Consider the following 25,409-nt stretch of genomic DNA (forward strand, 5'->3'; position numbering starts at 1 on the left):
CCAAAAACATTTTCCCACCGTCTTTTTGCAAAGCCTCTTCTCTACTCCTGCTCACCATGCTCTTTTAACCCATCTACCTCCCCAATTTTTCCCTGCCACCTTCTCACAAAGCCTTCCCCGCTTCCCGCTCACCCTCTTCTTTATCCTCTGTCCTGCTTGCCACCCTCTTTTTGCCCTCCATCTACCCCGAACTAGTTTCCCCGTTGCCTTTTTCCCAGTCCTCTTTCCCCACTCCCTCTGGCCACACTTTCTATTCTCCTCCCACTTGCCACCCTCTTTTCCCCCTCCATCTACCCAAACACTTTTTACCCACTGTCTTTTCTTTCTACACTTTCTTTTCTGCCTATCGTCTTTTCGCAAAACCTTTTCACTTTCCTCCTCGCCAACCTCTTTATCCTTCTCCCACTGGCCAACCTCTTTTCCCTCTCCATCTACCTAAAAGCTTCTGTCCTCACTGTCTTTTCACAAAACCTTCTCTCCCTCCTGCTCGCCACTCTCTCTTCCCCCTCCCTCTCTGCATCCTCTTTTCTCCCTCCACTTGTCACCCTTTCCCCCCTCCATCTACTCAAAATCTTTTCACCTACCGTCTTCTTTCCCTTTCTTCTCTCCCCACCGTATTTTTGCAAACCTTCTCTCCTTCCTGCTCATCCCCGTTCCCCACTCACGACCCTCTCTTACCCCCTTCCATCTACCCAAAAACTTTTTCCCTACCATCTTTCTGTGAAACCTTCTGTCCCTCCTGTTCACCACCCTGTTTTTCCCCCTCCATCTACCCCCAATTTTTTTTCCCCAACATCTTTTCCTCACCGTCTTTATGCAATGCCTTCTCCAGCTCGCCATCCTTTTTTCCTTTTGGCACTAACCACCCTCTTTACCCTTTCATCTATCCCAAAACTATTTTCCCATTCCTACCGCTCCAGCCACACTACAGTCTCTGTCACCACCAACTGCAGGGAGGCCAGCCATGGTGCCACAGGCTACAGCCTCCAGTCTGTCCTCGTCCTCTAAGCCGGGCTTGGAGCAGCTCGGTGAGCAGATACAGAAGAACCTGGAATAGCCTGACTCTTCTTCAGCACCATTTATGTACTGAGGTTATGAATATGCCTTTCCTGGACTACACGTTCCAGGATTGGATAAGAGAAAGCCCGGAGGCCTACTCTGATTGGACTTTATCATGTTCTGATGGGATGAAAGAAAGTCTTAGGACAACCAATCAGAGTATGAAAATAAAGTCCAATCAGAGAAGGCCTAGAGGTTTTCTCTCACCCAATCGGAACATGTAGTCCAGAAACCATGTGCGTAACCCCACGTGCATGCTGAGGAGGCCTCATGCCAGTTTAGGCTCTCCAGTATCTCCAGCCAAGCTACTCTGTTCCCGGCTTAGAGGACCAGGAGAAGGGGGAGCTGGAGGCTGGAGCCTGTAACACTGTGGCTCGTCTCACTCTGGATGGTGGTGGCAACAGAGATGGCAGCGTGGCTGGAGTGTTAGGAGGGTGGCCTGAGAGGTAGGAGGGCGGCCTGAGTGGTAGGAGGGGGGCTGGAGCAGTAAGATCATGGCCGGAGTGGTAGGCGGGAGGCTGGAGCAGTAAGGTGGTAGGCGGGAGGCTGGAGTAGTAAGATGGCAGCCGGGGCGGTAGGAGTGCAGCCTGAGCTGTAGGAGGGTGGCTGGCAGCTGGAGCTGCTCTTGACCAGCTAGAGGTCTAGGAGAAGGTGGGGACCATGCCCAACGCTGGCAGCTGGAGCCTTGGCCACCACGGCTCGCCTGGTTGCAGTTGGTGGTGGCAACGGAGACTGCATCTCTAATGTTAGAGTAGTAGAAAGATGGCAGGGTAGGTGTGCTCTCTGCAGCTGCACTGCCCGCTTGTGGGGTGGTGGGGGAGTGGGTTTGGTGTGCTTTTGGGGCTGCACTGCCTGCTGCAGGTGGCTAGTGGGTGGTGCTATTGGGCGTTGAATTGCTGGCAGTAGGGGAGATTCACTGCGCTATCAGGGTCTACACTGCCTAAGGTGGCAGGCAGTTGGAGGCAGGTTGTGTGCGCTGTCGTGCACTGCCAGCGGCGGGTGGTGGGGGGTTAGGGGAATTAGCTGCTGCACTGGCCAATGCAGGGGGCAGGTTGGGTTAGCTATCATGAGCTACAATGTCAGCAACAATGCCAACTGGCAGGCAGTCGGGGGTGCTTTAGGGGAGCTGTCAAATGTTGCATTGTCCGTGGGGGAAAGGGGAAGGTGGGGTCGGGGGGTTGGTTGGGTGCAGTACCCCGGGCGTTCACTGCCCGCGACAGGAGCAGATTGGGGGTGCTATCTGGGGCTGTGCTGCTTGTGGTCCGGGTGGGGGGCGGGTTTGATGGGGCACTATTTGGTGCTGCAACACCCGTGGCAGGGATGGGTTGTGGACACTATCAAGTGTCCACCACGGGTGGTTTGGGGGCGCTATCAGGGTTACACTGCCTGAAGCAGTCTCTGGGTGTGTTGTGGGCACAATCTGGGGGCTAAGCTTGTGGTGGAGGGGGCAGGTTAGGGGTGGTATGGGGGGAGGCTGCACTGCTGCTGCCAGCAGCAGGTTGTGGAGGTGGCCATGACAGTGGTGGCCTCTGAGGAAGAGGCCCTTCTCCTCTTCCTGGACTCAAGGCTCTAGAGGGTGAACAACTTCTGCTCGTTCTGGAGCGCGGAGGGTGCACAGAGTTTTTGCGGCAATCCTCTGACCACCGCAGGGCCCTCACACCCACCATGGTTACCCGGCCCTTGCCCTCTTGCTCTGTGTTGTGGGGACCATCTGGGAGCCCCAGGCATGGAGTAGTGGGCACCACGGAGGCTCAGGGTCCTGTGGGTGGAGGAGTCAGGAATGGGAACTGGTACTTGGGTGGGGAGGACTGGCTGGGTCTGAGTTTCTGCTGTTCTTGCTCCCCAGGGAGCCCTGGGCACTGTGGTGTCTCCAGTCCCCACCCCAGGTCAGGAGGCCAGCTTGGTCTAGGAGGAGAGGCTGGACTTTGGAGGGTGGGTGTGAGAGCCTTTGCCAAAACTGGCCCCAGCCACCCAGTGGCCAGCATGACAAGGTGAGGCTCTAACACTGTCACTTTCTGCATCCTGTTGTAGGTTTTTCTGGCATTGTCTGCCCAGCTGCTCCAAGCCAGGCTGATGAAGGAGGTGTCCCCTGTGGTGAGCTGGAGGTTGGAGCCTGAAGATGGCACAGCTCTGTGATTCATCTCCTATGGTTGTGGCAGCCATGGTGATGGAGACAGCAGCTCAACAGGAGCGGTAGGAGGGTACCTGTGGAGGCCAAGTGGTAGGAGCCTTGGAGGGTGGGCAGGTGCATGGAGGGTGACAGCAGCGCTGGTTCCTTTGGTGTCGGTGCTAATGGTGGCAGCAGCAGCAAGTCTAGGGGCCAGGATGGGGGAGTAGGAGGGCTCTGGGGCCCGGCCTGGCCTGGGGTGTGTAAGAAGCTGCTGGTAATGTACCACAGGCCTCAGTGACGGTGGAGGTGCAGCCAGGGCAAGGAGGAGTCCTCCCCCTTCTCCTGCAGTCTCTGGAGGGTGCCCTCCTTCTGCTGGCATCTGAGCCAGGTGTGAGTGGCAGCATTGTTTCGTTCTTAACAGAATTTAGGGGCTTACTATTTGTGTATCTTTTTGTTTTTGGTTTTGATAAACCTTAAGGGACAAAAGGCTTCTTTCCTGGGTTTTGGTGTTGTGGGATCCCCCCATGTAAGATAAAGGGTGCTTTCTTGGCAAGCTGTGTGTTGGAGGGAGTTCACCAAGGGGAAGAAAGGGAACCTCTCAGGAGGGTGGCTGCTGTGGCAGGTCCCCTGCCTCTGGGCACCCCTTGGGCCACCTAGTTTCTCCTGTGGAAGAGGGGAGGCTTAGACCAGTACCACTTGTATCATCAAAGCGGCATCCTCCTGGGCCAGTTGATTTGACCTTCCCACTTCTTCAGCCCACCTGCCCATGGTGTCACCTGGGGAAAGTGGAACCTTAGGCCACAGGGGCAGAGGCTTCTCTGGTAGGCTGATTGCTGTAGCAGATTCTGTTCTGCCTGCTGCTCAGGAGGGCTTCTATGGCCAGGAAGTGATGCTGGGACTCTTCTGTTGGTGTTATGCTGCATCCGTGTTGTCTCTGGCTTCTCACGGACTCTCAGATGTGTGAAGGCAAAAAGGTTTCCTGGCTAGTTTGCGTGGTGTGGTTGGGATCACTTTTGCTACATGCCCCTCAGGCACCCTAGTGGGGGAAAAGGGAATTTTAGATTTAAGGAGAATGTGTCTATGTTGGCTGCTTGTTGTTAGCAAATTTCTGAACAATTCTATTCTAAATGGTCGCCTCTTGTTGAGTAGACTCCAGCTCCATTGGAGAAGAGATGAGCTTACCTGGGCTGTGTTTTCTTGCTAGCTTGAGGGTTGAAAACACTAGGATTTTGTCTCCTTTTCCAGTTGAGTTAGGGAAGTGACATGCATTGCCACGAAACAATTTCTTCAGTTCTGGAGTCCTTAGACAGTCATCTTACTAGCACCTTCCAGCATTCTCCTTTCAGTGAGATAATAAGGGAGGGTTCCTAATCTAAAAGGAAACATGGATGGTGTTCTTATGTTGTATGACAAGAAATATGAAATAATTCTGAAAAATTTAGTCATTCTTCTTCTAAATTTAGAAACCCATTTTTTATATTTATAATGTTTAAAGCCATTAAAAGTTAAGATGTCATAATTAAAATAATCTTTTAACATTTTACATTAATTAGAATTTAGCAGATGACCATAATAAATTATTTTTAATTATGTTACATTAATTGCCAATACAAATTTCTTTCTGGTTTTTACAAATCTGTTTGCAAAATTTTATTTTGTCATTTATTAAATTTTTGTATAATTAGCTGCTACATTGCAGGTATAGGAACTTCCAGTATTAAGCATGATTACAAATACTTCAGTTTTCATGTCTTACCTTTTATTAATAGTCTAAAAGTTATAAAATGCTTTGTGCATTAGTATTGGTAACATTCTTTAGTATGAACTATCATTTGAAAAATGTTAGGAACATAGCTTTCCCATCTTATTTATTTTCTTGAGGTGGGGTCTCACTCTGTCGCCCAGGCTGGAGTGCAGTGGGCTGACTTTGGCTCACCGCAACCTCTGCCTCCTGGGTTCAAGCTATTTCTCCTGCCTCAGCCTCCTGAGTAGCTGGGATTACAGGCACAGGCCACCACGACCTGCTAATTTTTGTGTTTTTAGTAGAGATGAGGTTTCACCATATTGATCATGCCGGTCTCGAACTCCTCACCTCAGGTGATCCACCTGCCTCGGCCTCCCAAAGTGTTGGGATTACAGGAGTGAGCCACCACGCCAAGCCTATTTATTTTAGATACAGTGTCTTCCTCTGTTGACCAGGTTGAAGTGCAGGGGTGTAGTCATAGCTCACTGCAGGCTCAGACAATCCTTCTGCCATGGCCTCCCAAAGTGCTGGGATTACAGGCATGGGCCACTGCGCCTGGCCTAAATTGTAATAATTTTACAGTTTGCCTCAAATGAGGGGTGACGTCTGGGCAAGGTTTGCTGGGGGCCTCCCACATTCAGGCAGTCTCTCTGCTGTGCCCTCCACCAGCACTGAGGGTCACCTGCCCACAGGCACCCCTCTCCTTTCCCCTCTGGGGAAGGCCAGAAGTGACTTTTGAGGTTACCCATGGGACTTTGTCTGGAAAAGTGTGTGAAGCTGAAGCTGATGGCCTCAGTGTCCAAAGGGGAACACTTCCCACAGGCGTTTGGAAGCCACACACCTGACAGTGGGGTCCTGGTCTTGGGGGTCTCAGTCACCTGGCCACCCATTCCTTCTTCACTTAGGCATCCACCTAGTGGGCTGCCCACACCCTCTTCTATCTGACTGTGCTCAGCCAATCAGGCAAGCCAGGGTTACAGCCCTCCCTGTCCTGGGCCCTGGCTCCATGAAGCACCATGTGCCTTGAAAGACCTCCCTGATTGATCCCATCTCCCCAGTATCTTCTGCTAAGGCAGAGGTTTCCCTTGGTCCCTGCTCTGGTCCGCTTCCTTGGCACAGTTTGTAGCTGTGCCTGACACAGCCCACCTGCCTGGCTTCTGTCCCAAACCTGCAGCCAGGCCATGTGACAGCTGCTGCCCGTGCCCAAACATTCATCCAGCCCCACCCAGAAGAGCCAAACAGGCACTCACACCCTAACCCACACACCCTCACCCGCCCACCCCCACCCGCACACCCCCACCCACACACCCCTACCCACACCGGCACACCCTCACCCACACACCCCTACCCACACACCCTCACCCACACACCCTCACCCACCCACCCCCACCCGCACACCCCTACCCACACACCCTCACCCCCACCCACACACCCCCACCCACACACCCCCACCCACAGACCCCCACCCACAGACCCCCACCCTCACCCACACACCCTCAACCACACACCCCTAGCCACACACCCTCACCCACACACCCCCACCCACACACCCTCACCCACACACCCCCACCCTCACCCACACACCCTCAACCACACACCCCTAGCCACACACCCTCACCCACACACCCCCACCCACACACCCTCACCCACACACCCCCACCCACACACCCTCACCCACACACCCCCACCCTCACCCACACACCCTCACCCACACACCCCTAGCCACACACCCTCACCCACACACCCTCACCCACACACCCCCACCCGCACACCCCCACCCACACACCCCCACCCGCACACAACCACCCACACACCCTCACCCACACACCCTCACCCACACACCCCCACCCGCACACCCCCACCCACACACCCCCACCCGCACACAATCACCCACACACCCTCACCCACACACCCTCACCCACACACCCCCACCCACACACCCCTACCCACACCCGCACACCCTCACCCACACACCCTCACCCACACACCCTCGCCTGCCTGGTCCTGCTGCGCCCCCACCCCACCCTCCCTCTAAACCTACTGGGGGAGCAGCTTCCCCTACATTCGCTTGCTCCACCTCCTCCTAGAGCTGGGTCACATACCAATTCCCATGCTCTTGGCAGGTTGGTCATGGTCCCGGTAGATCTGAGGACAGGATGGGCACAGGACTGTGTGCAGCATAGAAAGGTCAAGGAGTGCAGCCTCGTACTCTGTGCCAGCTGCCAGCCCCTGGAGCTTACTAGGCTGATGGGGACAAAGAATGCACCAGAGGGGACAGTGACCACTGCCCCTGGGTTAGTCCACCACAGGACTTTTGGGAAGTCCATGGATGTACCGATTGCCCTGTTGCATTGGTCCTCAGGGGCAGATGCTGAGATGGGGTTAGGAGAACAAAGGGGAGGAAGGGAGCTTGGCATGGTGGCTCATGCCTGTAAATCCTAGCACTTGGGGAGGCCCAGGTGGGAGGATTTCTTGAGGCCAGGAGTTTGAGACCAGCCTGGGTAACATAGCAAGACCCTGTCCCTACAAAAAAAAATATTAAAAATTAGCCAGCCATGCTGGCTATATTCCCAGCTACTCGGGAAGCCGAGGTGGGAGGAACAGTTGAGCCTAGGAGTTGTCAATAGAAATCAAGTGTTGGGATATTGAGAATGGCATTATAATGAGGGTCCAGAGTATGTTGTTAATACTAATGGTATAATTTTGAGCTTCTGATATATACACAAACATGTATAGCTACACCAGAGATTGTGCTCAAGATTTGACTTACATTAGCTTGTTTAAGCCTCTCCCACACACTATTTGAGGCAGGTACTGTTGTTATTTTATGGATGACAAAACTGAGAAGCAGAAAATGTAGGAAACTTGCCCAAGATCACACAGCCACGAAGCAGACACCAGAACCAGAGCCCTAGGCTCACAAACTTCACTGCCTTCACTCCTAGGCTCTATGTTATTCTGACCATCTCTCAGCCAGGAAGTCACTTCCTTATGCAAATGACATTGTTGGTGCTGATGGTGAAATATTTCTATTCTCACAACATTGGAAAGAGAGAGCCTGATTTGTTAGCTAAGCCCCAAGGGTTTCTCCTACGATTTCTGAGAGATGGAAACTTTTCTTTGCCCCTAAACTGTGGCAAAGGAAACAGAGAGGAGGAAACAGCCATCAGAAGACTAAAAATCTCTCATCTTTGCAAATAAGAATTCACTCTGAGCTTTTTTGCATGCAGCACTGGGAAGAGACCTTGTTTTTTATTCTATCAACTTATCCATTTAACAATTTATTGAGAACCTGTTGTGTATCCAATGCACTGCTGCCATTGGTTATATAGAAATCAATGCAGCATGGTCCTTTCCCCAAGCAACTCAGTCTCCTGCTTGGTTTTCTTTTCTGGATCATTTTAATTATGGTTCTCCTTTTAAGTAAAGGACAAACAGAGAAGTAGCACTGAGTCAGATTTTTGCCACTAGTCTTATACAGGTGACCTATTTTTCTTAATGCTCCCCACACATGGAATCTGAGCCAGCTGAGCCCTGAAACCTTCCAGGCTGAGAATGTAGTGTGGCACTTCACATGAGACTGTGAAGGAGTCGATACAACTGGCATGTTAGCCACAGAAACCCTGCCAAGCGTTCGGGAATAGAAGGGGTGGACAGGACCCCACCTACTTTTCCTAATCTCATGGATATCAGGCACCACGCAGCCTTGCCCCTAGAATGGAGACATCTCAGGTAGGGGTTGTCACTGTTCCAAGCTTCCTTTGATGCTGTTTTGATCCTGGATGTAGAGTTGCCACATGGAGAGTGAAACCACCAGAATATATAATTGAGAGAGGAATGGAAAGATGGACAGATACCTAAATAGATACATAAATACTTTGCAGAAGTCTGGGACAGTGGAACATAGGAAGAGAGCCTCAGATAGAGAGAGAACAGTAGGTTGATTGTGGTAAAGGGAAGACTTCACTTTGTTATTCAGTATACTTATTTATTGAATTGTTTAAACAATATGTATATCTTTATAATTAAAAGATAATTTGGGGCTGGGCGTGGTGGCTCACACCTGTAATCCCAGCACTTGGGGAGGCCGAGGTGGGTGGATCACGAGGTCAGAATTTTGAGACCAGCCTGGCCAACATGGTGAAACTCCATCTCTACTAAAAATACAAAAAATTAGCTGGGCCTGGTGGCAGGCACCTGTAATCCCAGCTACTCAGGAGGCTGAGGCAGGAGAATCACTTGAACCCAGGAGGCAGAGGTTGCAGTGAGCCGAGATGGTGCCATTGCACTCCAGCCTGGGTGACAGAGCAAGACTCCATCTCAAAAAAAAAAAAAAAAAAAGAGAGAGAGAATTTGGGCTTTAGAATAAGATTGGAGTGTGAATCCTGGCTTCTGCTATTTCTGAGAGCTATGTGACTGTGGGCAAATTGTTTCAGTTCTCTAAACCCCTAATTCCCTTGTTTATGAAATGGAGGTCATGGGGATTGAATGAGATTAAGTCCTGTATAAAATGCTGATGGAGCTCTCAATAACATCAGCTCTTTATTATTAATAGCATTAGGCGAGGCTGAGAGTTAGCTACAGAGGAGACCTCTGTGGGCAGAAGAGAACCACAGAGGAGTTAGCAAGTAGCAGTAGAGCCGAGGGAGGAATGGGTTCCATTTAACTCGGTGTCAAGTGCACTCCTCATTAGGGAGATGTACCTCCCTCCCTTCTTAACCTGCCAGCACTTGTTTTCTCCTGGGGAAACACCCGGCATGGCAAGCTTTGTATGTGGTAAGGTGGCTGAGAACATGAGCCCTGGTGCCATTGATTTCCATTCTAGCTGTGCCACTTACTTGCTTAGTCAGTTTCCTCACCTGTAGAATGGGAATGGTGATTGTGTCTACCTCAAGAATTGTCTCACCAATTAAGTGAGTTAATGCATGGGAAGGGCTTCAGAAGAGCCTGGCACAGAATAAGTGATTTATAAATATGAGTGCATATTCTATACTCTGGTTCTAGAGTAATCCTAAGACTTTCGAAGACCCTGAACGCTCTTCCTTTTGGAGATTTCAAACCACATTTTATCAAACATACTGAAAGTCACCCACATTTCACGTTAATTATTATTATTATTTGCTGTAGTATGTTTAAAAGAGGTTTTAATGATTTTGCTTGTGGTTGGCTGTGACTAACTCATGGCTATGAGAATCTCAGTTTCCTCTTCTCTCCTGCAAGGGCAAAACTTGATGGTCTCTAAGATTCATCCTTGTTGAGTAAGTGCTAAGCTGCATGGCACAAATTTCAGATGCTTCTTTAAGTGTGTCCAAGAAGAAAATTCTCAGAGTCAGTTGGAGTGCGTGGGAGTGGCTAGAAAAAATTAGGGAAATGATGCCAACATTTAGCCACAAGTGATACAACTAACTTAGGAGTCTGCTCCTGATCTCATGGGGGTCTTAAATTCTTCCCTCCAGTCCTTCTCTCTTGGGTTGTATTAGAAAGATTACTGAGGTAACCTTAAGCACAGCAGGTTGGATTCAGGTTAGATTTAAGGAAGGACTTCCAAACAAATGCTTTTAAAGGCATGAGCTTGTAAGTGAACAGAGAGAAAGGCATCATCTACTTTTTAAAAGACTTAAGATGCTGGGCACAGGTATATTTTGCGTTCCTGAAAACTGTGTGCTAAGAGAATACACTGAATCAGTCCTGCTTAAAATGCACCAGAGTGTTCACTATTTAAAGGCATGGGGATACCCTTAAGTTCACCTGTTTATGAATACGAGCTTTGTTTAGCCAGGTTTTTAAGGTGAAGATTCCCTAGCTGGATCTCTGTCATGCAAAGTTCAAATGTAATCTTCCTCAGAGGCAGAGAAATAAATTCAATGCATTCTCAAGGTTGCTTTCAAATCTATGGGTCCAGGAATGCATCAAATACAAGGAAAATGTTTATGATGTTTCTGTATTGGCCAACATTCCTGGCTTCTGTCCCTGGAGGACCTGCAGAGCCAGCAGTCTCTTCTTTGAGTATGTCTCAATCGTGAGCACCAGGCAAAACCACAGGAGCAGTACCATTGTTCTGGAGAGTTTAGTCTGGGGCCTACTGGGAGTTGAGTAGAAGTTGGAATCTGATTTGACTTCCATTTACTCTGCACCTTGTACTTTGCAGTAACAAGACTGTCAGTGCCATGGGGCAGGGAGTATTTGTGATTTGCTTCTCATTGCCTGGCATGGAACGGGTACTCAATAAATGATGAATGAATGAATGAATGAATGAATGAATGAAAATGGACACATCAATTCTAGTTGACTTTCTGGCCTTTGGCCAGGTACTTAACTGCTCTGAGCCCCAGTTTCTGCATCCATAGCATGGGGGATAGTAAGAGTTCCTACTTCACAGGGTTGTCATAAGAATTCAATGAGACAAAATATGCAAAGTACTTAGCGCGTTGTGTAGAATGTAATAGGCACTCAGCCAATGTTAGCTTAGTACTACTTTTTCTGTGTAAGATTATGTTGTCCTTTCCACAGCCCTGTAAGGAGAAATATACCATCCCCACTGAACAGATGAGAAAACTGAGGCTCAGAGGTGTCAGGTGACTGCCTGATGTCACAGGTGGGACTGAGGCTCCTTGGTCTGTCCTCTTTCTACTGGGAAACAATCTGGTGAAGCCACAGAAGGACCCATTCCTGCTAATGAGGCACTAAAGGTAATGCACGAGGAACTCTCAGGAATATGTGGAAATTCTCCTGGGTTTTCCAGCTCCTGAGAGAGCCCTGGCTTTGTGGGGTGAAGTCCTTTGATTGCCTCAGGTTCCTGATCTGTTCGTGACCCTGTTAGCCCAAAAGCTGGCAGAGCTCCATGTAAGTGCTACTGTTCTTTTTGTCTCCCTGACTCTCCCCTGCTACCCACCTGCATTGCCTTAGGCATTTATTCTTTGCTTAAACATGCCTATTTGCAGAGACACACTGAGCTAAGCAGCAAAAGTGGAGGTTTCCAGTGAGAAGTCCACTGTGAGGGAATAGGGTGTCAGGAGAGGTCCTACCAGCTCATCTTGACCGAGATGCTCGTGTGCTGTGCTTTTGAAAATGCAAGCAGTCAAAGAACATTTAAAATGCACTCAGTGGATACTCTCCCTTTGTGGAACCGAGCAGACAAGAGTGCAGGTGTGAAACATGACGTCCATATGGAAATAGAAGGACAAAACACAGTCTTTGTTAACTTGATTATCTACCCTGTGGTTAGAAATGAGGGCCTGGCTAAATGCAACACAGAGAATCTAGAAACTTTGTTTTGCAAAAAAAGCCACCTACCCCATTTACACTTTACTGCACTATTATTAATAAGGAGCTTATGAGTCTATTAGATACGGTCTTTGCCTTCTTTCTCGATTCTAAGGTTGGGTTTCTGGGGACAGTGAAAAGCCCCAAAGGTGGGAAAAGCAAGAGGAGGGCAAACAGAAAGTCTGCAAACTCCATCATCCGAATAACAGGGCTGATGCTTTAGAGTGTGCTGCTTGAAAATCTGGTGTGCATATTTAAATTATAGCTTTCCACACACAGAAAGGGCAGCCGTTCCCTTTAGCCCAGCCCCCTTTCCCTCTTATTATTAAAATAGAGGACAAAAGGGGTGCTTTTTTCCCTGGGTTTCTATTTTGGTATGAGTTTACAAAATGTGGTTTAACTATTGATTTTATAGGAAGAATGTCACATTTTAAGATTCAGTATTAGGCGTGGAGCTCTCTAAAAGATTGTTAAGTAAGTATTAAGGCCAGGAAAAAGGTGCTGTGCAGCAATGCCCAGCAATAGAGGGCATTCAGGCAGGAGGGGCTGCCATTCATCAGCTACCCAGTCACCCTCTTGCGAGGGTGGAGCTGAGTTCTCCTCTGCACAGACTTCGGAGATATAGCAAAGGCAGAGCAGTGTTCTCCTCAGCACAGACCTGGGCGGGCAGGCAGGCCAGGGGCACCGCGAGGGCGCAGCTGCGTTCTACTCAGCACAGACCCGGGGGACACCGCGAAGGCAGAGCAGTGTTCTCCTCAGCACAGACCTTGCGGGCACTGCTTCACTTTGGGACAACTCGGGGCCACATCGACAGTGAATAAAATCCTTCCTGTTTGCAGCCCTGAATAATCAGGGTCAGAGACCAGTTAGAAGGGTTCAGTGTGGAAAACAGGAAACCAAAAGTCCTCTGAATCCTGCCCACCGAGGTTCTCCCCAGCCAGGGCGAGGCGGCCACAGTGCAAGATCCACACCACAGCCTCGGAAGACAAATGCAGCATTCCTAATGCAGACATGACACCCAAAATATGACACCCCCATTGCTCATGTAACAAGCACCTGTAATGCTAATGCACTGCCTCAATACAAAAATATTAATATAAGATCCGCAATCCCCTCGCTGCCGTGCAGTCCTAAGACAGCGATCATAACAATCAACATTGACATAGTCAATACAAACGTAGTAACGAACCTAGGGTTAAGGTTGGTGTTAGGGTTAGGGGTTAGGGGTTAAGTTTAGGGTTAGGGGTTGGAGACAGGAGTTAGCGTCAGAGTTAAGGGTTAGGAGTCAATGTTTAGAGTTAGGGGTTAAGAGAGGTTAGTGGTTTGGGATTAGGGGTTAGGGTGAGGGTGAGGGTTGGGGTTAGGGGTTAGGGTTAAGGGTCCGGGGTTAGGGTCAGGGGATAGGGGTCAGGGTCAGGGGTTAAGGGTCAGGGTCAGGGGTCAGGGTCAGGGGTCCCACTCTGTGGGTTGTCTACTCTGCTGACTGTTTCCTTTGCAATGCAGAAGCTCTTTAGTTTAATTAAGTCCCAGCTATTTATCTTTGTTTTTATTGCATTTGCATTTGGGTTCTTGGTCATGAAATCCTTGCCTATACCAATGTCTAGAAGGGTTTATCCAGTGATATCTTGTAGAATTTTTATGGTTCAGGAATTAGGTTTAAGTTCTTAATCCATCTTGAGTAGATTTTTGTATAAGGTGAGAGATGAGAATCCAGTTTTATTCCCCTACATGTGGCTCGCCAATTATCCCAACATCATGTGTTGAAAAGGGTGTCCTTTCCCCACTTTATGTTTTTGTTTACTTTGTCGAAGATCAGTTGGCTGTAAGTATTTGGGTTAATTTCTGGGTTCTCTCTTCTGTTCCATTGGTCTATGTGCCTATTTTTAAACCAGTACCATGCTGTTTTGGTAACTATGGCCTTAATGTACAGTTTGAAATCAAGTAATGTGATGCCTCCAGGTTTGTTCTTTTCGCTTAGCCTTGGTCTGGCTACATGGCTTTCTTTTGGTTCCATATTAATTTTAGAATTGTTTTTGTAATTCTGTGGAGAATGACGGTGGTATGCAGATGGGGATTGCATTGAATTTGTAGATTGCCTTTAACAGAATGGTAATTTTCACAATATTGATTCTACCCATCCATGAGCATGGGGATGCGTTTCCATTTGTTTGTGTCGTCTATGATTTCTTTTCTTTCTTGTTTTATTTTTTTTTTTTTCAGAGGGAGTTTCGCTCTTGTCGCTGAGGTGGGAGTGCAATGGTGTGATCTTGGCTCACTACAACTTCTGCCTCCCGGGTTCAAGTGATTCTCCTGCCTCAGCTTCCCGAGTAGCTGGGATTATAGGCATGCACCACCGTGCTTGGCTCCGTCTATGATTTCTTTCAGCATTGTTTTGTAATTTTCACTGTAGAGGTCTTTTGATTCCTTTGCTAGGTATATTCGTAAGTTTTGTTGTTTTATTTTTGTTTGTTTTTTGCAGCTATTGTAAAAGGGGTTGAGTTCTTGATGTGATTCTCTGCTTGGTAGCTGTTGATGTATAGAAGAGCTACTGATTTGTGTCCATTAATCTTGTATCTGGAAACTTTGCTGAATTCTTTTATCAGTTCTAGGAGCTTTCTAGAGGAGTCCATAGGGTTCTCAAGGAGAAAGGTCATATCGTCAGCAACCAGTGACAGTTTGACTTCCTCTTTACCAATTTGGATTTCCTTTATTTCCTTCTTTTGTCTGATTGCTCTGGCTAGGACTTCCAGTACTATGTTGAAGAGGAATGGTGAAAGTAGGCTCCTCATCTTGCTCCAGTTCTCAAAGGGAATGCTTTCACCTTTTCCCCATTCAGTATTACGGTGGCTGTGGGTTTGTCCTAGATGACTTTTATTACATTAAGTTATGTCACTTGTATGCCTATTTTGCTGAGAGCTTTAATCATAAAGCAATGCTAGACTTTGTGAAATTCTTTTTCTGCATCTGTTGATATAATCGTGTGAGTTTTTTTAATTCTGTTTATTTGGTGTATCACATTTATTGACTTGCATATGTTAAACCATTCCTGTATCATTGGTATGAAACACACTTGATCATGGTGGATTATCTTTTTGATATGTTGTTGGGTTCAGTTAGATAGTATTTTGTTAGGGATTTTGGCTTCTGTGTTCATCAAGGATATTGGTCTGTAGTTTTCTTTTTTGGTTATGTTCTTTCATGGTTTTGGTATTAGGGTGATGCTGGCTTCATAGAATGAATCAGGGAGGGTTTCTTCTTTCTCTGTCTTGTGGAATAGTGTGAAAGGATTGGTATCATTTCTTCTTTGAATGTCTGGTAGAATTCTGCTGTGAATCTGTCTGGTCCTCGGCTTTTTTTTTTGGAAATTTTAATATTACCATTTCAATCTTGCTGCTTGATTTATTGGTCTGCTTGGGGTATCTAATTCTTACTGATTTAAGTTAGGAGGGTTGTATTTTTCCAGCAGTTTATCCAACTCTTCTAGGTTTTCTAGTTTATGTGCCAAAAGGTGTTCATAGTACCCTTGAATAACCTTTAATATTTCAGTGGTGTCAGTTGTAATATCCCCTGTTTCATTTCTTAGTGAGGTTATTTGGATTTTCTCTCTTCTTTTCTTGGTTAATCTTGCTAATGGTCTATCAATTTTATTTATCTTTTCAAATAACCAACTTTTTGTTTTATTTATGTTTTGTGTTTGTTGTTGTTGTTCTTGTGTCAATTTCATTTAGTTCTGCTCTGATCTTGGTTATTTCCTTTGTTTGCTGGGATTGGGTTTGGCTTGTTCCTGCTTCTCTGGTTCCCTGAGATGTGAACTTAGATTGTCTGTTTGTGCTCTTTCAGACTTTTTGACGTCGGTGTTTAGGGCTACAAACTTTCCTCTTAGCACTGCCTTTGCTGTATCCCAGTGGTCTTGATAGGTTGTGTCATCCAGTTCGAAGAAATTTTTTACATTTCCATCGTGATTTCGTTTTTCACCCAATGCTCATTCAGGAGCAGGTTATTTAAATTCCATATATTTGCATGGTTTTGAAGATTCGTTTTGGAGTTGATTTTCAGTTTTGTTCCACTGTGATCTGAGAGAGTGCGTGATAAAATTTCAATTTTCTTCAATTTACTGAGACTTGTTTTATGGTCTATCATATGGTCTATCTTAGAGAAAATTCCATGTGCTATTGAATAGAATGTGTATTCTGTGGTTGTTGGATGAAATGTTCTGTATATATCTGTTAAGTCCATTTGTTCCAAAGTATAGTTTAAATCCAGTGTTTCTTTGTTGACTTTCTGTCTTGATGACCTGTCTAGTGCTGTCAGTGGAGTATTGAAGTCTCCCACTATCATTGTGTTGCTGTCTATCTCATTTCTTATGTCTACTAGTAATTGTTTTATAAATTTGGGAGCTCCAATGTTAGGTTCATGTATGTTTAGGATTGTCATATTTTTCTGTTGGATGAGACCTTTACCATTATATACTGCCTGTCTTTGTCTCTTTTAGCTACTGTTGCTTTAAAGTTTGTTTTGTCTCATATGAGAATAGCTACTGCTGCTTGCTTTTGGTGTCCATTTGCATGAAATGCCTTTTTCTATTCCATAATCATTCTGATGCAAAAACAATTGTAACTCTCTTTCTAGTGCCTACATTTCCTGTGAGCCCCAGTTGTGCATAGCAGAAAATACGGAGGCATCTAGGAAAACCAGGAGCAGGAAGAGCTGGGAGGGAATAAGGCCTTTCAAGGCGTTTAAAGAAGAGACAAAGATGAAGAAGCAGGCATAGTTTCTGAAGAGGTTTTTTGGTTTTTGTTGTTGTTTGCATTTACCTAATTAGTTCTCAACTGCAGAGGCACATTAGAATCTTCTGGGGAATTTTTAAAATACCACTGCATGGGCCACCTGTCATATACACTGATGTAATTGGCCTGAGTTGGGGCCTAGGTGTCTCTCTGTCTCTCTCTCTCTCTGTCTCTCTCTCTTTCTCTCTCTCTGTCTCTCTCTCTCTCTCTCTCTCTCTCTCTCTCTCTATATATATATATATATATATATATCTCCTGTTCCGTATATATCTATATATCTATATAGATACCAGTGTGTACCTACCATTGAAATCAATTGTTTTCAAGTCTTTTTAGGTCTTATTCTCAGACGGTCTTGGGTAAATGGTGGCTGATTGCCTTCAGCATCTAGAACAAAACACTCTATGGCCCAGAGGAATTCCAGCTGGAATCTATGATCTTATTCTCTTGAGGTAGGGCAGCCAAAGGGAGGATTATCTTCATGTTGAGTCTGATGGCAGGGTAATTTGCTTCATGTGGAGGCAAAGGCATATTGTTAGTTTTCCAGCTACATTGGGAGTTCTAAGTAGCCACATCTCAGGCTAATAGGAAGTCCAGATTGGTTCAAACCTTTTCTTAAATATCCTGTGTAGGAATGGACCATGCAGTATCCTTCAAGGAAGAATCAAGAATGTTTCCACAGAGAATATACATATTTCATCTCTTTCTCTGCTGAATGGATCCCAACTGAAAGCCATGAATTACTCTTATTAGACCCTGTAGAATCCCAGTTTATGGCAGTGACATTAAAAACTTCTAGTTTATGACTTGGATTAGGCAGCCTGTAAAATGGCTTCCAGTGATCCCTGCTTTCTGGTATGTATGCCTTTGTATAATACCCTCCTCATGAGTGTAGGCAGAGGTAACATCACTTTTGAAACTAGGTTATATATATTAAAACAAACAAACAAACAAACCTGCGGCTTCCATTTTGGGTACTTTATCTCACACTCTGATTTCTTGCTCCATGGGAAACAGACTGTAATATTGTAAGCAGTGCTATGGAGACGTCCATGTGGTAAGGAAGTGATAGGTCCTGATAACAGCCAGTGAGGATCTAAGGTGGATCCCTTTCTGAGTTGAATATTGAGATAGATGACTACAGCCCTGGGCTACACCTTGATTGCACCTCATGAGGAATTCTGACCAAAAACACTGTGCTGAACCATGTCCAGGCTCCTGAGCCACATAAACTATGAGAAAACAAATATTTGTTTCAAGCCATTAAGTTTTAATTTGTTACACAGCAATAGATAACTACCACATGGAAGGATTCAATAAGAGAAGGGTTTTTCATAAGTGAAATGTTATTTTCATCTCACATTTCAATTATTAGAATATAAATGAAAGAAAATAAATTTGGATAGGCTCTCATAAATTCAATGATAAGAATTTGGAAAATGCAACCACATGAAAACCAGGAAGTAAAAGGAAAACATAAGAGACATCTTCCCAGATGAGAGTAAATATCTGGTTCCCTGAGAAGTGTAGTTTGAGAATGAAGAAATCAGATGTTACTGGAAAGAGGCTAGGACTGTATTATTTCTTGCTTCCTGTCAAGTCTTTTCAACTCAAGAGAAAGTAAATTTTCTTGACAAACCATTCAAAATTAAAGGATAGGTGGGAGTATATGTGTCCCTGAAAGCAGCAGCATGGTTGAATAAATACTGTACAGAAGTGGAATAAAGAGTAGCTGACAACAATGCTGAAATAGTTACACATGAAGTTTTAATGAGCTATTTCATATTAAGATACATATTGAGAATTCAAACCAGAGAGACCAGTTAATAGATATTTTCCCAACTCTGTTTTAAGGTGATCATAGAAATGATACCCACAAGTTAGTCACAGTGGCCTGCATCCATTTCGATATATCAGTGATGTATTCTGATTGGCCAGTAATCACCTATACTGACTGTTAAATATTTTAGTTATCACTCCTATGCATGGTGAATTTGAGTTCTGGTTTTCTTTAGCCTTGTGTTATTTATGTGTAAAGTAGGATTATGGGAGGCAAAGAATCTCTCGTGTCTCATTCATGCTCAAGTAAATGGCAGTGGGGTAGGGATGTAAATGAAACTGCATGATAAGCCCTGCAAGTCATTCTGAGGTATCAATTTTGCTTACTGGTGTTTAATTGCAGTCATTGTCATATTAACGCAACCACTAATACATTATGGAGTAAGATGCAAAAATCACATGAGTCTTAAGAGAAAAGAAATGTGCTGTCTGTGGTGGGCCCCCTTTGCATTATTCTCTAACTTCATATTTTATACCTCTACTATTAGAGAAATTTCAGTAGAAAATAGTGAGGGGCACCGTTTTAGAGTTTTTGTTGTTATAGGAATGCTTTTACTACAGCTAGGTCCCCTCGTACATCTTTATGTTCTTTGGCAGTCTAGAGAACCAGAAGAGCAAACTCTATGAGATAGAAACCCTAAGAATTTACCTCCAGCATCCCTTCTCTTCTGTCATTAAATTGAATTTGTAGCCAACTCAAAGGCTGACAATTTATACTATGGTTTTTATATTTTTATATTATAATTTGTATTATGGCTTATGTCAAAATGTTTTGTTCACTGCTTTGAAAGTATCTTCTGTTTACTTTTGTTATCATTTCATATTTTAATTTTTTCCTTTCTAATTGTTAGAAACTTATGTATTTAATTTTATCTTTCAAAGAACATTTTTAAAAGGCTTACTCTGTTTATATGTATATTTTGCACAAAGCTTTCCATTCATAAACAAAAGGTGAATAGGAATCTGAATTGAAAACTACATAATTTCTTTTCTCCTTTTTGTCAGATCATCACAGTATAGATTAGTCATTCTGTATGAAGTGAATTGCCAAGACATAGTCACATTTGTGTACAAATGTAAAGGCTATATCTCAATAGAAATCAAAAACAAAAAAATGCAGAAGACCATTAGCTAATAAGACTAATGATCTAGTGTAGAAAGCATGTGCCAACTGATCTAGACTCTTGTGACAGTTGTATATCTACCCAGCTGCATGACCTTAGGTTTATCAAAATCTCAATCTCCTAGACTACAAATGAGTAAGAGGGATGGAGGCCCCTTACAGTTTTAAGATTCTAGAATTCTAAGTGTGTGTAACTGGAGCAAATTTTATTTTCTAAAATTTGCATAATAAATTTAAAAATAGGAGAAAAACAAATAATTAAAGTACATATTTCTAGAACTCTTTTTTAGGTGATTTACACTACCAGGAATGGATTTACGACTAAATATTGGTTTTGCCTAATTCAGCATTGCTATGTAATTGGATGGAAGTATAACTGAATAGAAAAAGAGTGTTTGGTCCTAACATAGCTTGTATTTTATATGTATATACACTATTTCTATTTAAATTTCTGTGTAGTCATGTTTTACCCTTTCAAAATGAAGATTAGTTTTATTATGTATTTTCTTTTGTCTATAAACATTCAATGAATTCACACTGAAAACTGATTATGAACAGATAGTCTGGTAGGCACCAAGGAAACACATATGAAAGATTAAGTCCTCCTCTGCCCTCAGTATGCTCACAAGACTACAGTTACTGAAGCCTGATCTCAAAACCGAGCTAGCAAAGTCCTTGAATCAGGTGATAGTTCAGAATACCATTCATGCTCTCTCCCAGGAGTATATCTGAGGAAGGACAGTTCTTTCTAGTTTTCTACATTCTGGTCGTATAGGTCAACCACAGGAAAATTAAATGAATCTATTGTTTTGTTGACCTAGCCTTTTCATATAACTCTCATCTATAAATGTATTACCAAATACTATTTATGTAAAGGGACTTGAATGGCAAATATTTTGAAATTAAAACCACAATGGTTAGCAAACCTTTTAAATTAGATAAATGTTGACCTCCCATTGGTGAACATATAAAGTGCTACCAAGATCTGCCAATGAAAGACTTTGGAAGTGGAAATTCATCTTTGTAATAATCCTGTTATCTGTAGGCTGACCTCAAGCCTTCATGACATTCAGGGCCCCTTATTCCTAACTGTTTCTTCTATGTTGGGCATTGTGCTCTTGCATCTAACAGGAAAACAACTTTCAGTGTTGCCACCTTTTGAACAGGAGAGATTTCTAAAGATTAGAAAATTACTAAATTTAAATATACATAGTTTTAAAATATGATACTTTTCTACCCATGCATTCAAATATATTCTAACTTTAAAATCCTGTAAATACTTATATTTGTAATGATTTTACTTATATGATCCAATTAATTGGCAAGAATATGTGGTGAAAGATTTTTTACATATTTGTATTGTTCTGTGTGAGACATCTATTGTAAGCATTGCTTCAGGCTCTCATTTTTGTCTGCCTTCCAGGATTTGCTGGCCCAAGTGCTGTGTGCTAGACTTAGTGTCAGTCACAAAGGGGAGGGAAACTTGCAGTTGAGCCAGACAGTTTTGTTATTCCTTTAAAATTAAAAGCATATGAAACAGATACAGCTTATTAAGGTTTTTTAATAAATAAAATAAACTTAAATAACAAAACAATAAAATTCAAAAACAACTTAAAATAGAGTTTAATGCTGTAACTGTAGGAAAAAAGCATGATTATTTGTGGGAAGAACATTATTAAAGGGCATATTCCCAAATATGAATTATACAAAGATAGATTATGTTACTTGAAAAAAACTTAAAGATTTCTCAATTTTACTTTGAGGAATTATAAAATGTTATTTTCTGGCAAGTAAGATGAAGTACAGTATTATCATCAATCACTGTTGCTATCTTACATACAAGATTTTTGGAAACATCCTTTTAGCAATAACCTTTCCACTTGAGCAGCATTAGAAATTTTGTTCTTGTTAATAGGTATAAGCATGTTCTAATCCTGTACTTTTGTTAAATTATCTATTTTATTGACTTTCATAATAGATTTTTTGAGAATATTCTTTTTTTTGATTAGAGTTTAAGTAGATTATAATTTTTCACTAGAAAGCATTTAAAATGCTGCTCATTTTCCATAGTTAGTGTGGCTTGATTATCTGACAAATCCTGCCAGCAGCCTGTAGGTCTGATATACCTTATATAACATCATCTGCATTATTATTATTATAGCAGCCATTTTATAAGCAGATAGGAATATTTAAATAATCATTATCAGGTAATCAAATCTAACATACTCTTAAGGGTAAATTAATTTAAAAAAATTACTATTACTAACATCATGATTGTACAACCAGTTTTACGATTTTGTACAACCTTTAGTTACTAAATCTGATTTTTGTGTATACTTTTCAAATCTTTCTTTAATGCAGTGTCTTAAAACAAACATAAATGCATAAGTCCAGCTTGATCAGTTTTTCAGTAGTTTTCCAGCCTTTCTTGATTACTAAAAAATAAAAGGAAAGAAAATTTTGAGAAGAAAGAAAACAGTCCACTTAAAGAAATCTCCCTGCTGGAACTGGTTCTTTATATACCATATGCAATTAAGTTATTGCCATAGGAAGAAAGTGGGCTGTTTTTTGTTCTTTCTTCATTTTTTTTCGTCTTACAGGAATCCCCTTTTGGTTTAAGGCAACAAACATTTCCCCTCCATTGTGTGTCCATTTAGCTGAGGCATATGTGTTGTAATGGTTTCCCAGAATTAGTTCTTTGAAGTTACAATCTTCATTGCATTCTTTCTGTTAAAACAAACAAACAAACAAACAAACATGATCCAAATGATTTTTAGAGAGGCTCAATTAAACGAAGAGTAAGCAGGTAATATTTGTTAGAATTGAAACATACACAACTTTTTTTAACCCTCAGATTGAGCAGGACTAATGTGGTTTATTAGCTATACTTATGTAGTATATTTGCATAAAAAGGTATCTTAAATTTGAAATAAAAACACCACATAATACACAGCTAGTTATGAAATATGTGTAGCTTTTTGGAAGTTCATGTCAACTATTCTTTAAAATTAGGACCTATTTCCCCCTAAGTAACAGGCCTCATATTACTATTCCCATATCACTCATTCTTTAACCACTGGAAATTTGGTATAACTAGCAGAACATCTGCCTCCCTCAGGTGAGAGACCTGTTTCATAACTTTTCTTTATTTAATTCTACATTGTCTTCAATGGTAATGGAAGATAAAAGGTTAATTTGTTTGTTCATCCATGCAACCATTTGTTCATTCAATTAAACCTATATCATTATATAATTAGCCTGTTCCAGGCATTATACTGAGCTCTGAGAATACAAAGGAAAGCCAATTATATTTTATTACAGTGGGATGAACTGTTACATATTTTGTATTGTAGTGAAGTGGGAACAATGTGAATAATTACAGTTCAAAGCCCATGATTGTGAGATTGATGTTGATGAGTGAACTAAACATTTCAAGATTTTTTCCCAAGAATTTTCATGTCAGCAATGTGCAAATTGGGTGAACTTTAACAAAAAGAGCTTTAATACTGGCAAATGGAAATTTTGGATTTTAAATATCTAAAATGCACATGGAATTTTAGAGCTGGAAGGATCCTTAGAGGTCAGCTAATTCAACTCATTTTACAGATGAAGAAACCAAAATCCAAAGAACAAGCCATTTGTCCAAAGTCACACAGAAAACATTTTTTCTTAACGTTTGAGTATAAAGTGTTTTAATAAAATCATTAAATTACACAGTTGGAGATAAATTAAGTCCATTTTTCCTTTTCAGAATGGTGAGATATTTTGACAAAAATGAGTTTTAAAAATTAAGCCTAAGCAATCAATTATCAATACCTTTGCGTAGAGTTTTCCTTCCTCATTCATTGCAAGATAGAATTCACTTTCCACCCCTTTGATTGCCACAATCCCAACTACCACTGTCCTGATTTCCATGATATCTGCAAGGAATCACAGAAAGACATGTCAGGTATTCGTTCAGCTTTGCCAATTATCCACGAATGGCCATTTGTTCTTATTTCTGTCTTAATCGGAAGTTTTTAAAATTTTTAATGTGATTATTTACTCAGCCCAAGACTCCAACCCACAACAGATACACACAAACACCAGAACAGTCATTATATAAGGGAAGTGCAAACTGACGGTTTTTTATTTTGTAGAAAATGTGTCTGTATCAAATAAATAGTTACATATTTGAGTTCAGCTTTTTATTCTCTAGAATTAAATTTCTAATTTACTATAATAATAATAGCTAATGTTTATTGAACTCATACCACATGCCAAGGATTATTGCATTGCTCTTATGTATTAACTCATTTCCTCATAACCACAGATTGAGGCAGGTAGTCTTGTTATCCCAGTTTTACAGATCAGGAAACTGAAGCACAGAGAAACTAAGAAATTTGCCCAAATTCTTATACCTGAGAAGTAGCAGAACTGGAATTTGAACCCAGACATTCTGGCTCTTAATCATTATATAATTACTTTTCTATTTGGATAAACTTTATCTTAAAAATTATGGCTAACAGAATAGCTCTTGAATATACTGAAAGTGAAGAAAATTCTAATTAAAGCAAGTGTAAATGATGGTAAACAGAGCCTACTGCCTTAAAAAGAGAGATTGTTTTAAACTGATAGTATTTTGATACATGAAAAGACCATTTAAAACAAAATTATGAATCCGGTTTATATAATACTTCATAACTTTATACCTTTGTAATTAACTTTTAAATCTTTGTTGAAATAGTATTTACAAAACGTGTTTACACAAGAATGGTAACTTACTATTTTCCTTTATTATATATATCTTCCTTAAATCCTGTGTTTTAATGACACACTAAATAAAGTAAAATCTCAAGAAATTTATTAAAATGATGTAAGAATTAAAATTTTAGTGTACTTTTATGCAATTTGCTATTAATTACATTTTCTACATGAAGGTACAGTGCTGAGACATTCTTTTACCTATGTCTAACACAGTGCAAAGAAAAGTTGAAGTGTCAATTATCTGTATGATTGGGCCTTCAGAAGCTATTTTCTAAAATATTGACTTAAAGAAAAAACTAACTGTTTTGCCCCATACCTTCACTTCATTCTCTTATTTATTTTTTTGACTTCATTTTTGCTACCTGGATAATAAAATTTCTATTCATGTCATTGGGATTTAATGTAGCCCAGCTAATATTTCTCATTTGCCTCACATATATGTTGCATATAAAGCCCTGTTCCCAATATACTATACTTAACACTAGTCAGAGCTCATCCAGTTGAGAGTTTCACAGCTACTCATCCAGAAATTGGGTTTTATTAAGAAAATATAAATGAATGGATATTAATCTTTTTATATATTTATTAAGCATTATCACAGTGCATACAACCCTACTGTGGTTTTAGGACACAAATTAAGAAAAACAGCCCTGGTTTCTGACACCAGAAGTTAAAACCTAATAGAAACAGCAAACACGTCCATATATTTTGGAGAATTTTGAAGAACACAGGCCTGAA

General features: G+C 42.5%; 2 protein-coding genes across 2 annotated transcripts; one reads left to right on the plus strand and one right to left on the minus strand.

Annotated features, from left to right (window-relative positions):
* The first annotated feature begins 1,618 nt into the window (after positions 1 to 1,618).
* LOC129526431 (B melanoma antigen 5-like) lies at positions 1,619 to 11,589 on the plus strand. The gene is made up of 3 exons (XM_055360606.2): positions 1,619 to 1,633; positions 3,091 to 3,252; positions 11,424 to 11,589. The coding sequence occupies exons 1-2, from the start codon at positions 1,619 to 1,621 to the stop codon at positions 3,193 to 3,195; spliced, it is 120 nt and encodes a 39-aa protein (XP_055216581.1). The 3' UTR covers positions 3,196 to 3,252; positions 11,424 to 11,589.
* Positions 11,590 to 21,408: 9,819 nt separating this feature from the next.
* On the minus strand, positions 21,409 to 23,845 carry LOC129526430 (fibroblast growth factor 7-like). Its single transcript, XM_055360605.2, has 2 exons — positions 23,742 to 23,845; positions 21,409 to 22,652 (listed from the first exon to the last, which is right to left on the minus strand). Exons 1-2 carry the CDS (start codon positions 23,838 to 23,840, stop codon positions 22,458 to 22,460), a joined length of 294 nt encoding a protein of 97 aa, XP_055216580.1. The 5' UTR covers positions 23,841 to 23,845; the 3' UTR covers positions 21,409 to 22,457.
* Between the last annotated feature and the right edge of the window lie 1,564 nt (positions 23,846 to 25,409).

This window comes from Gorilla gorilla, chromosome 14, assembly GCF_029281585.2.
Source record: "Gorilla gorilla gorilla isolate KB3781 chromosome 14, NHGRI_mGorGor1-v2.1_pri, whole genome shotgun sequence".
NCBI lineage: Eukaryota > Metazoa > Chordata > Mammalia > Primates > Hominidae > Gorilla > Gorilla gorilla.

Coding starts and splice junctions, on each gene's coding strand:
- LOC129526430 (XM_055360605.2), bottom strand. CDS start 23,840: ATGGAAATCAGGACAGTGGTAGTTGGGATTGTGGCAATCAAAGGGGTG. Junction 22,653..23,741: donor AAGGAAAACTCTACGCAAAG/GTATTGATAATT, acceptor TTGTTTTAACAG/AAAGAATGCAATGAAGATTG.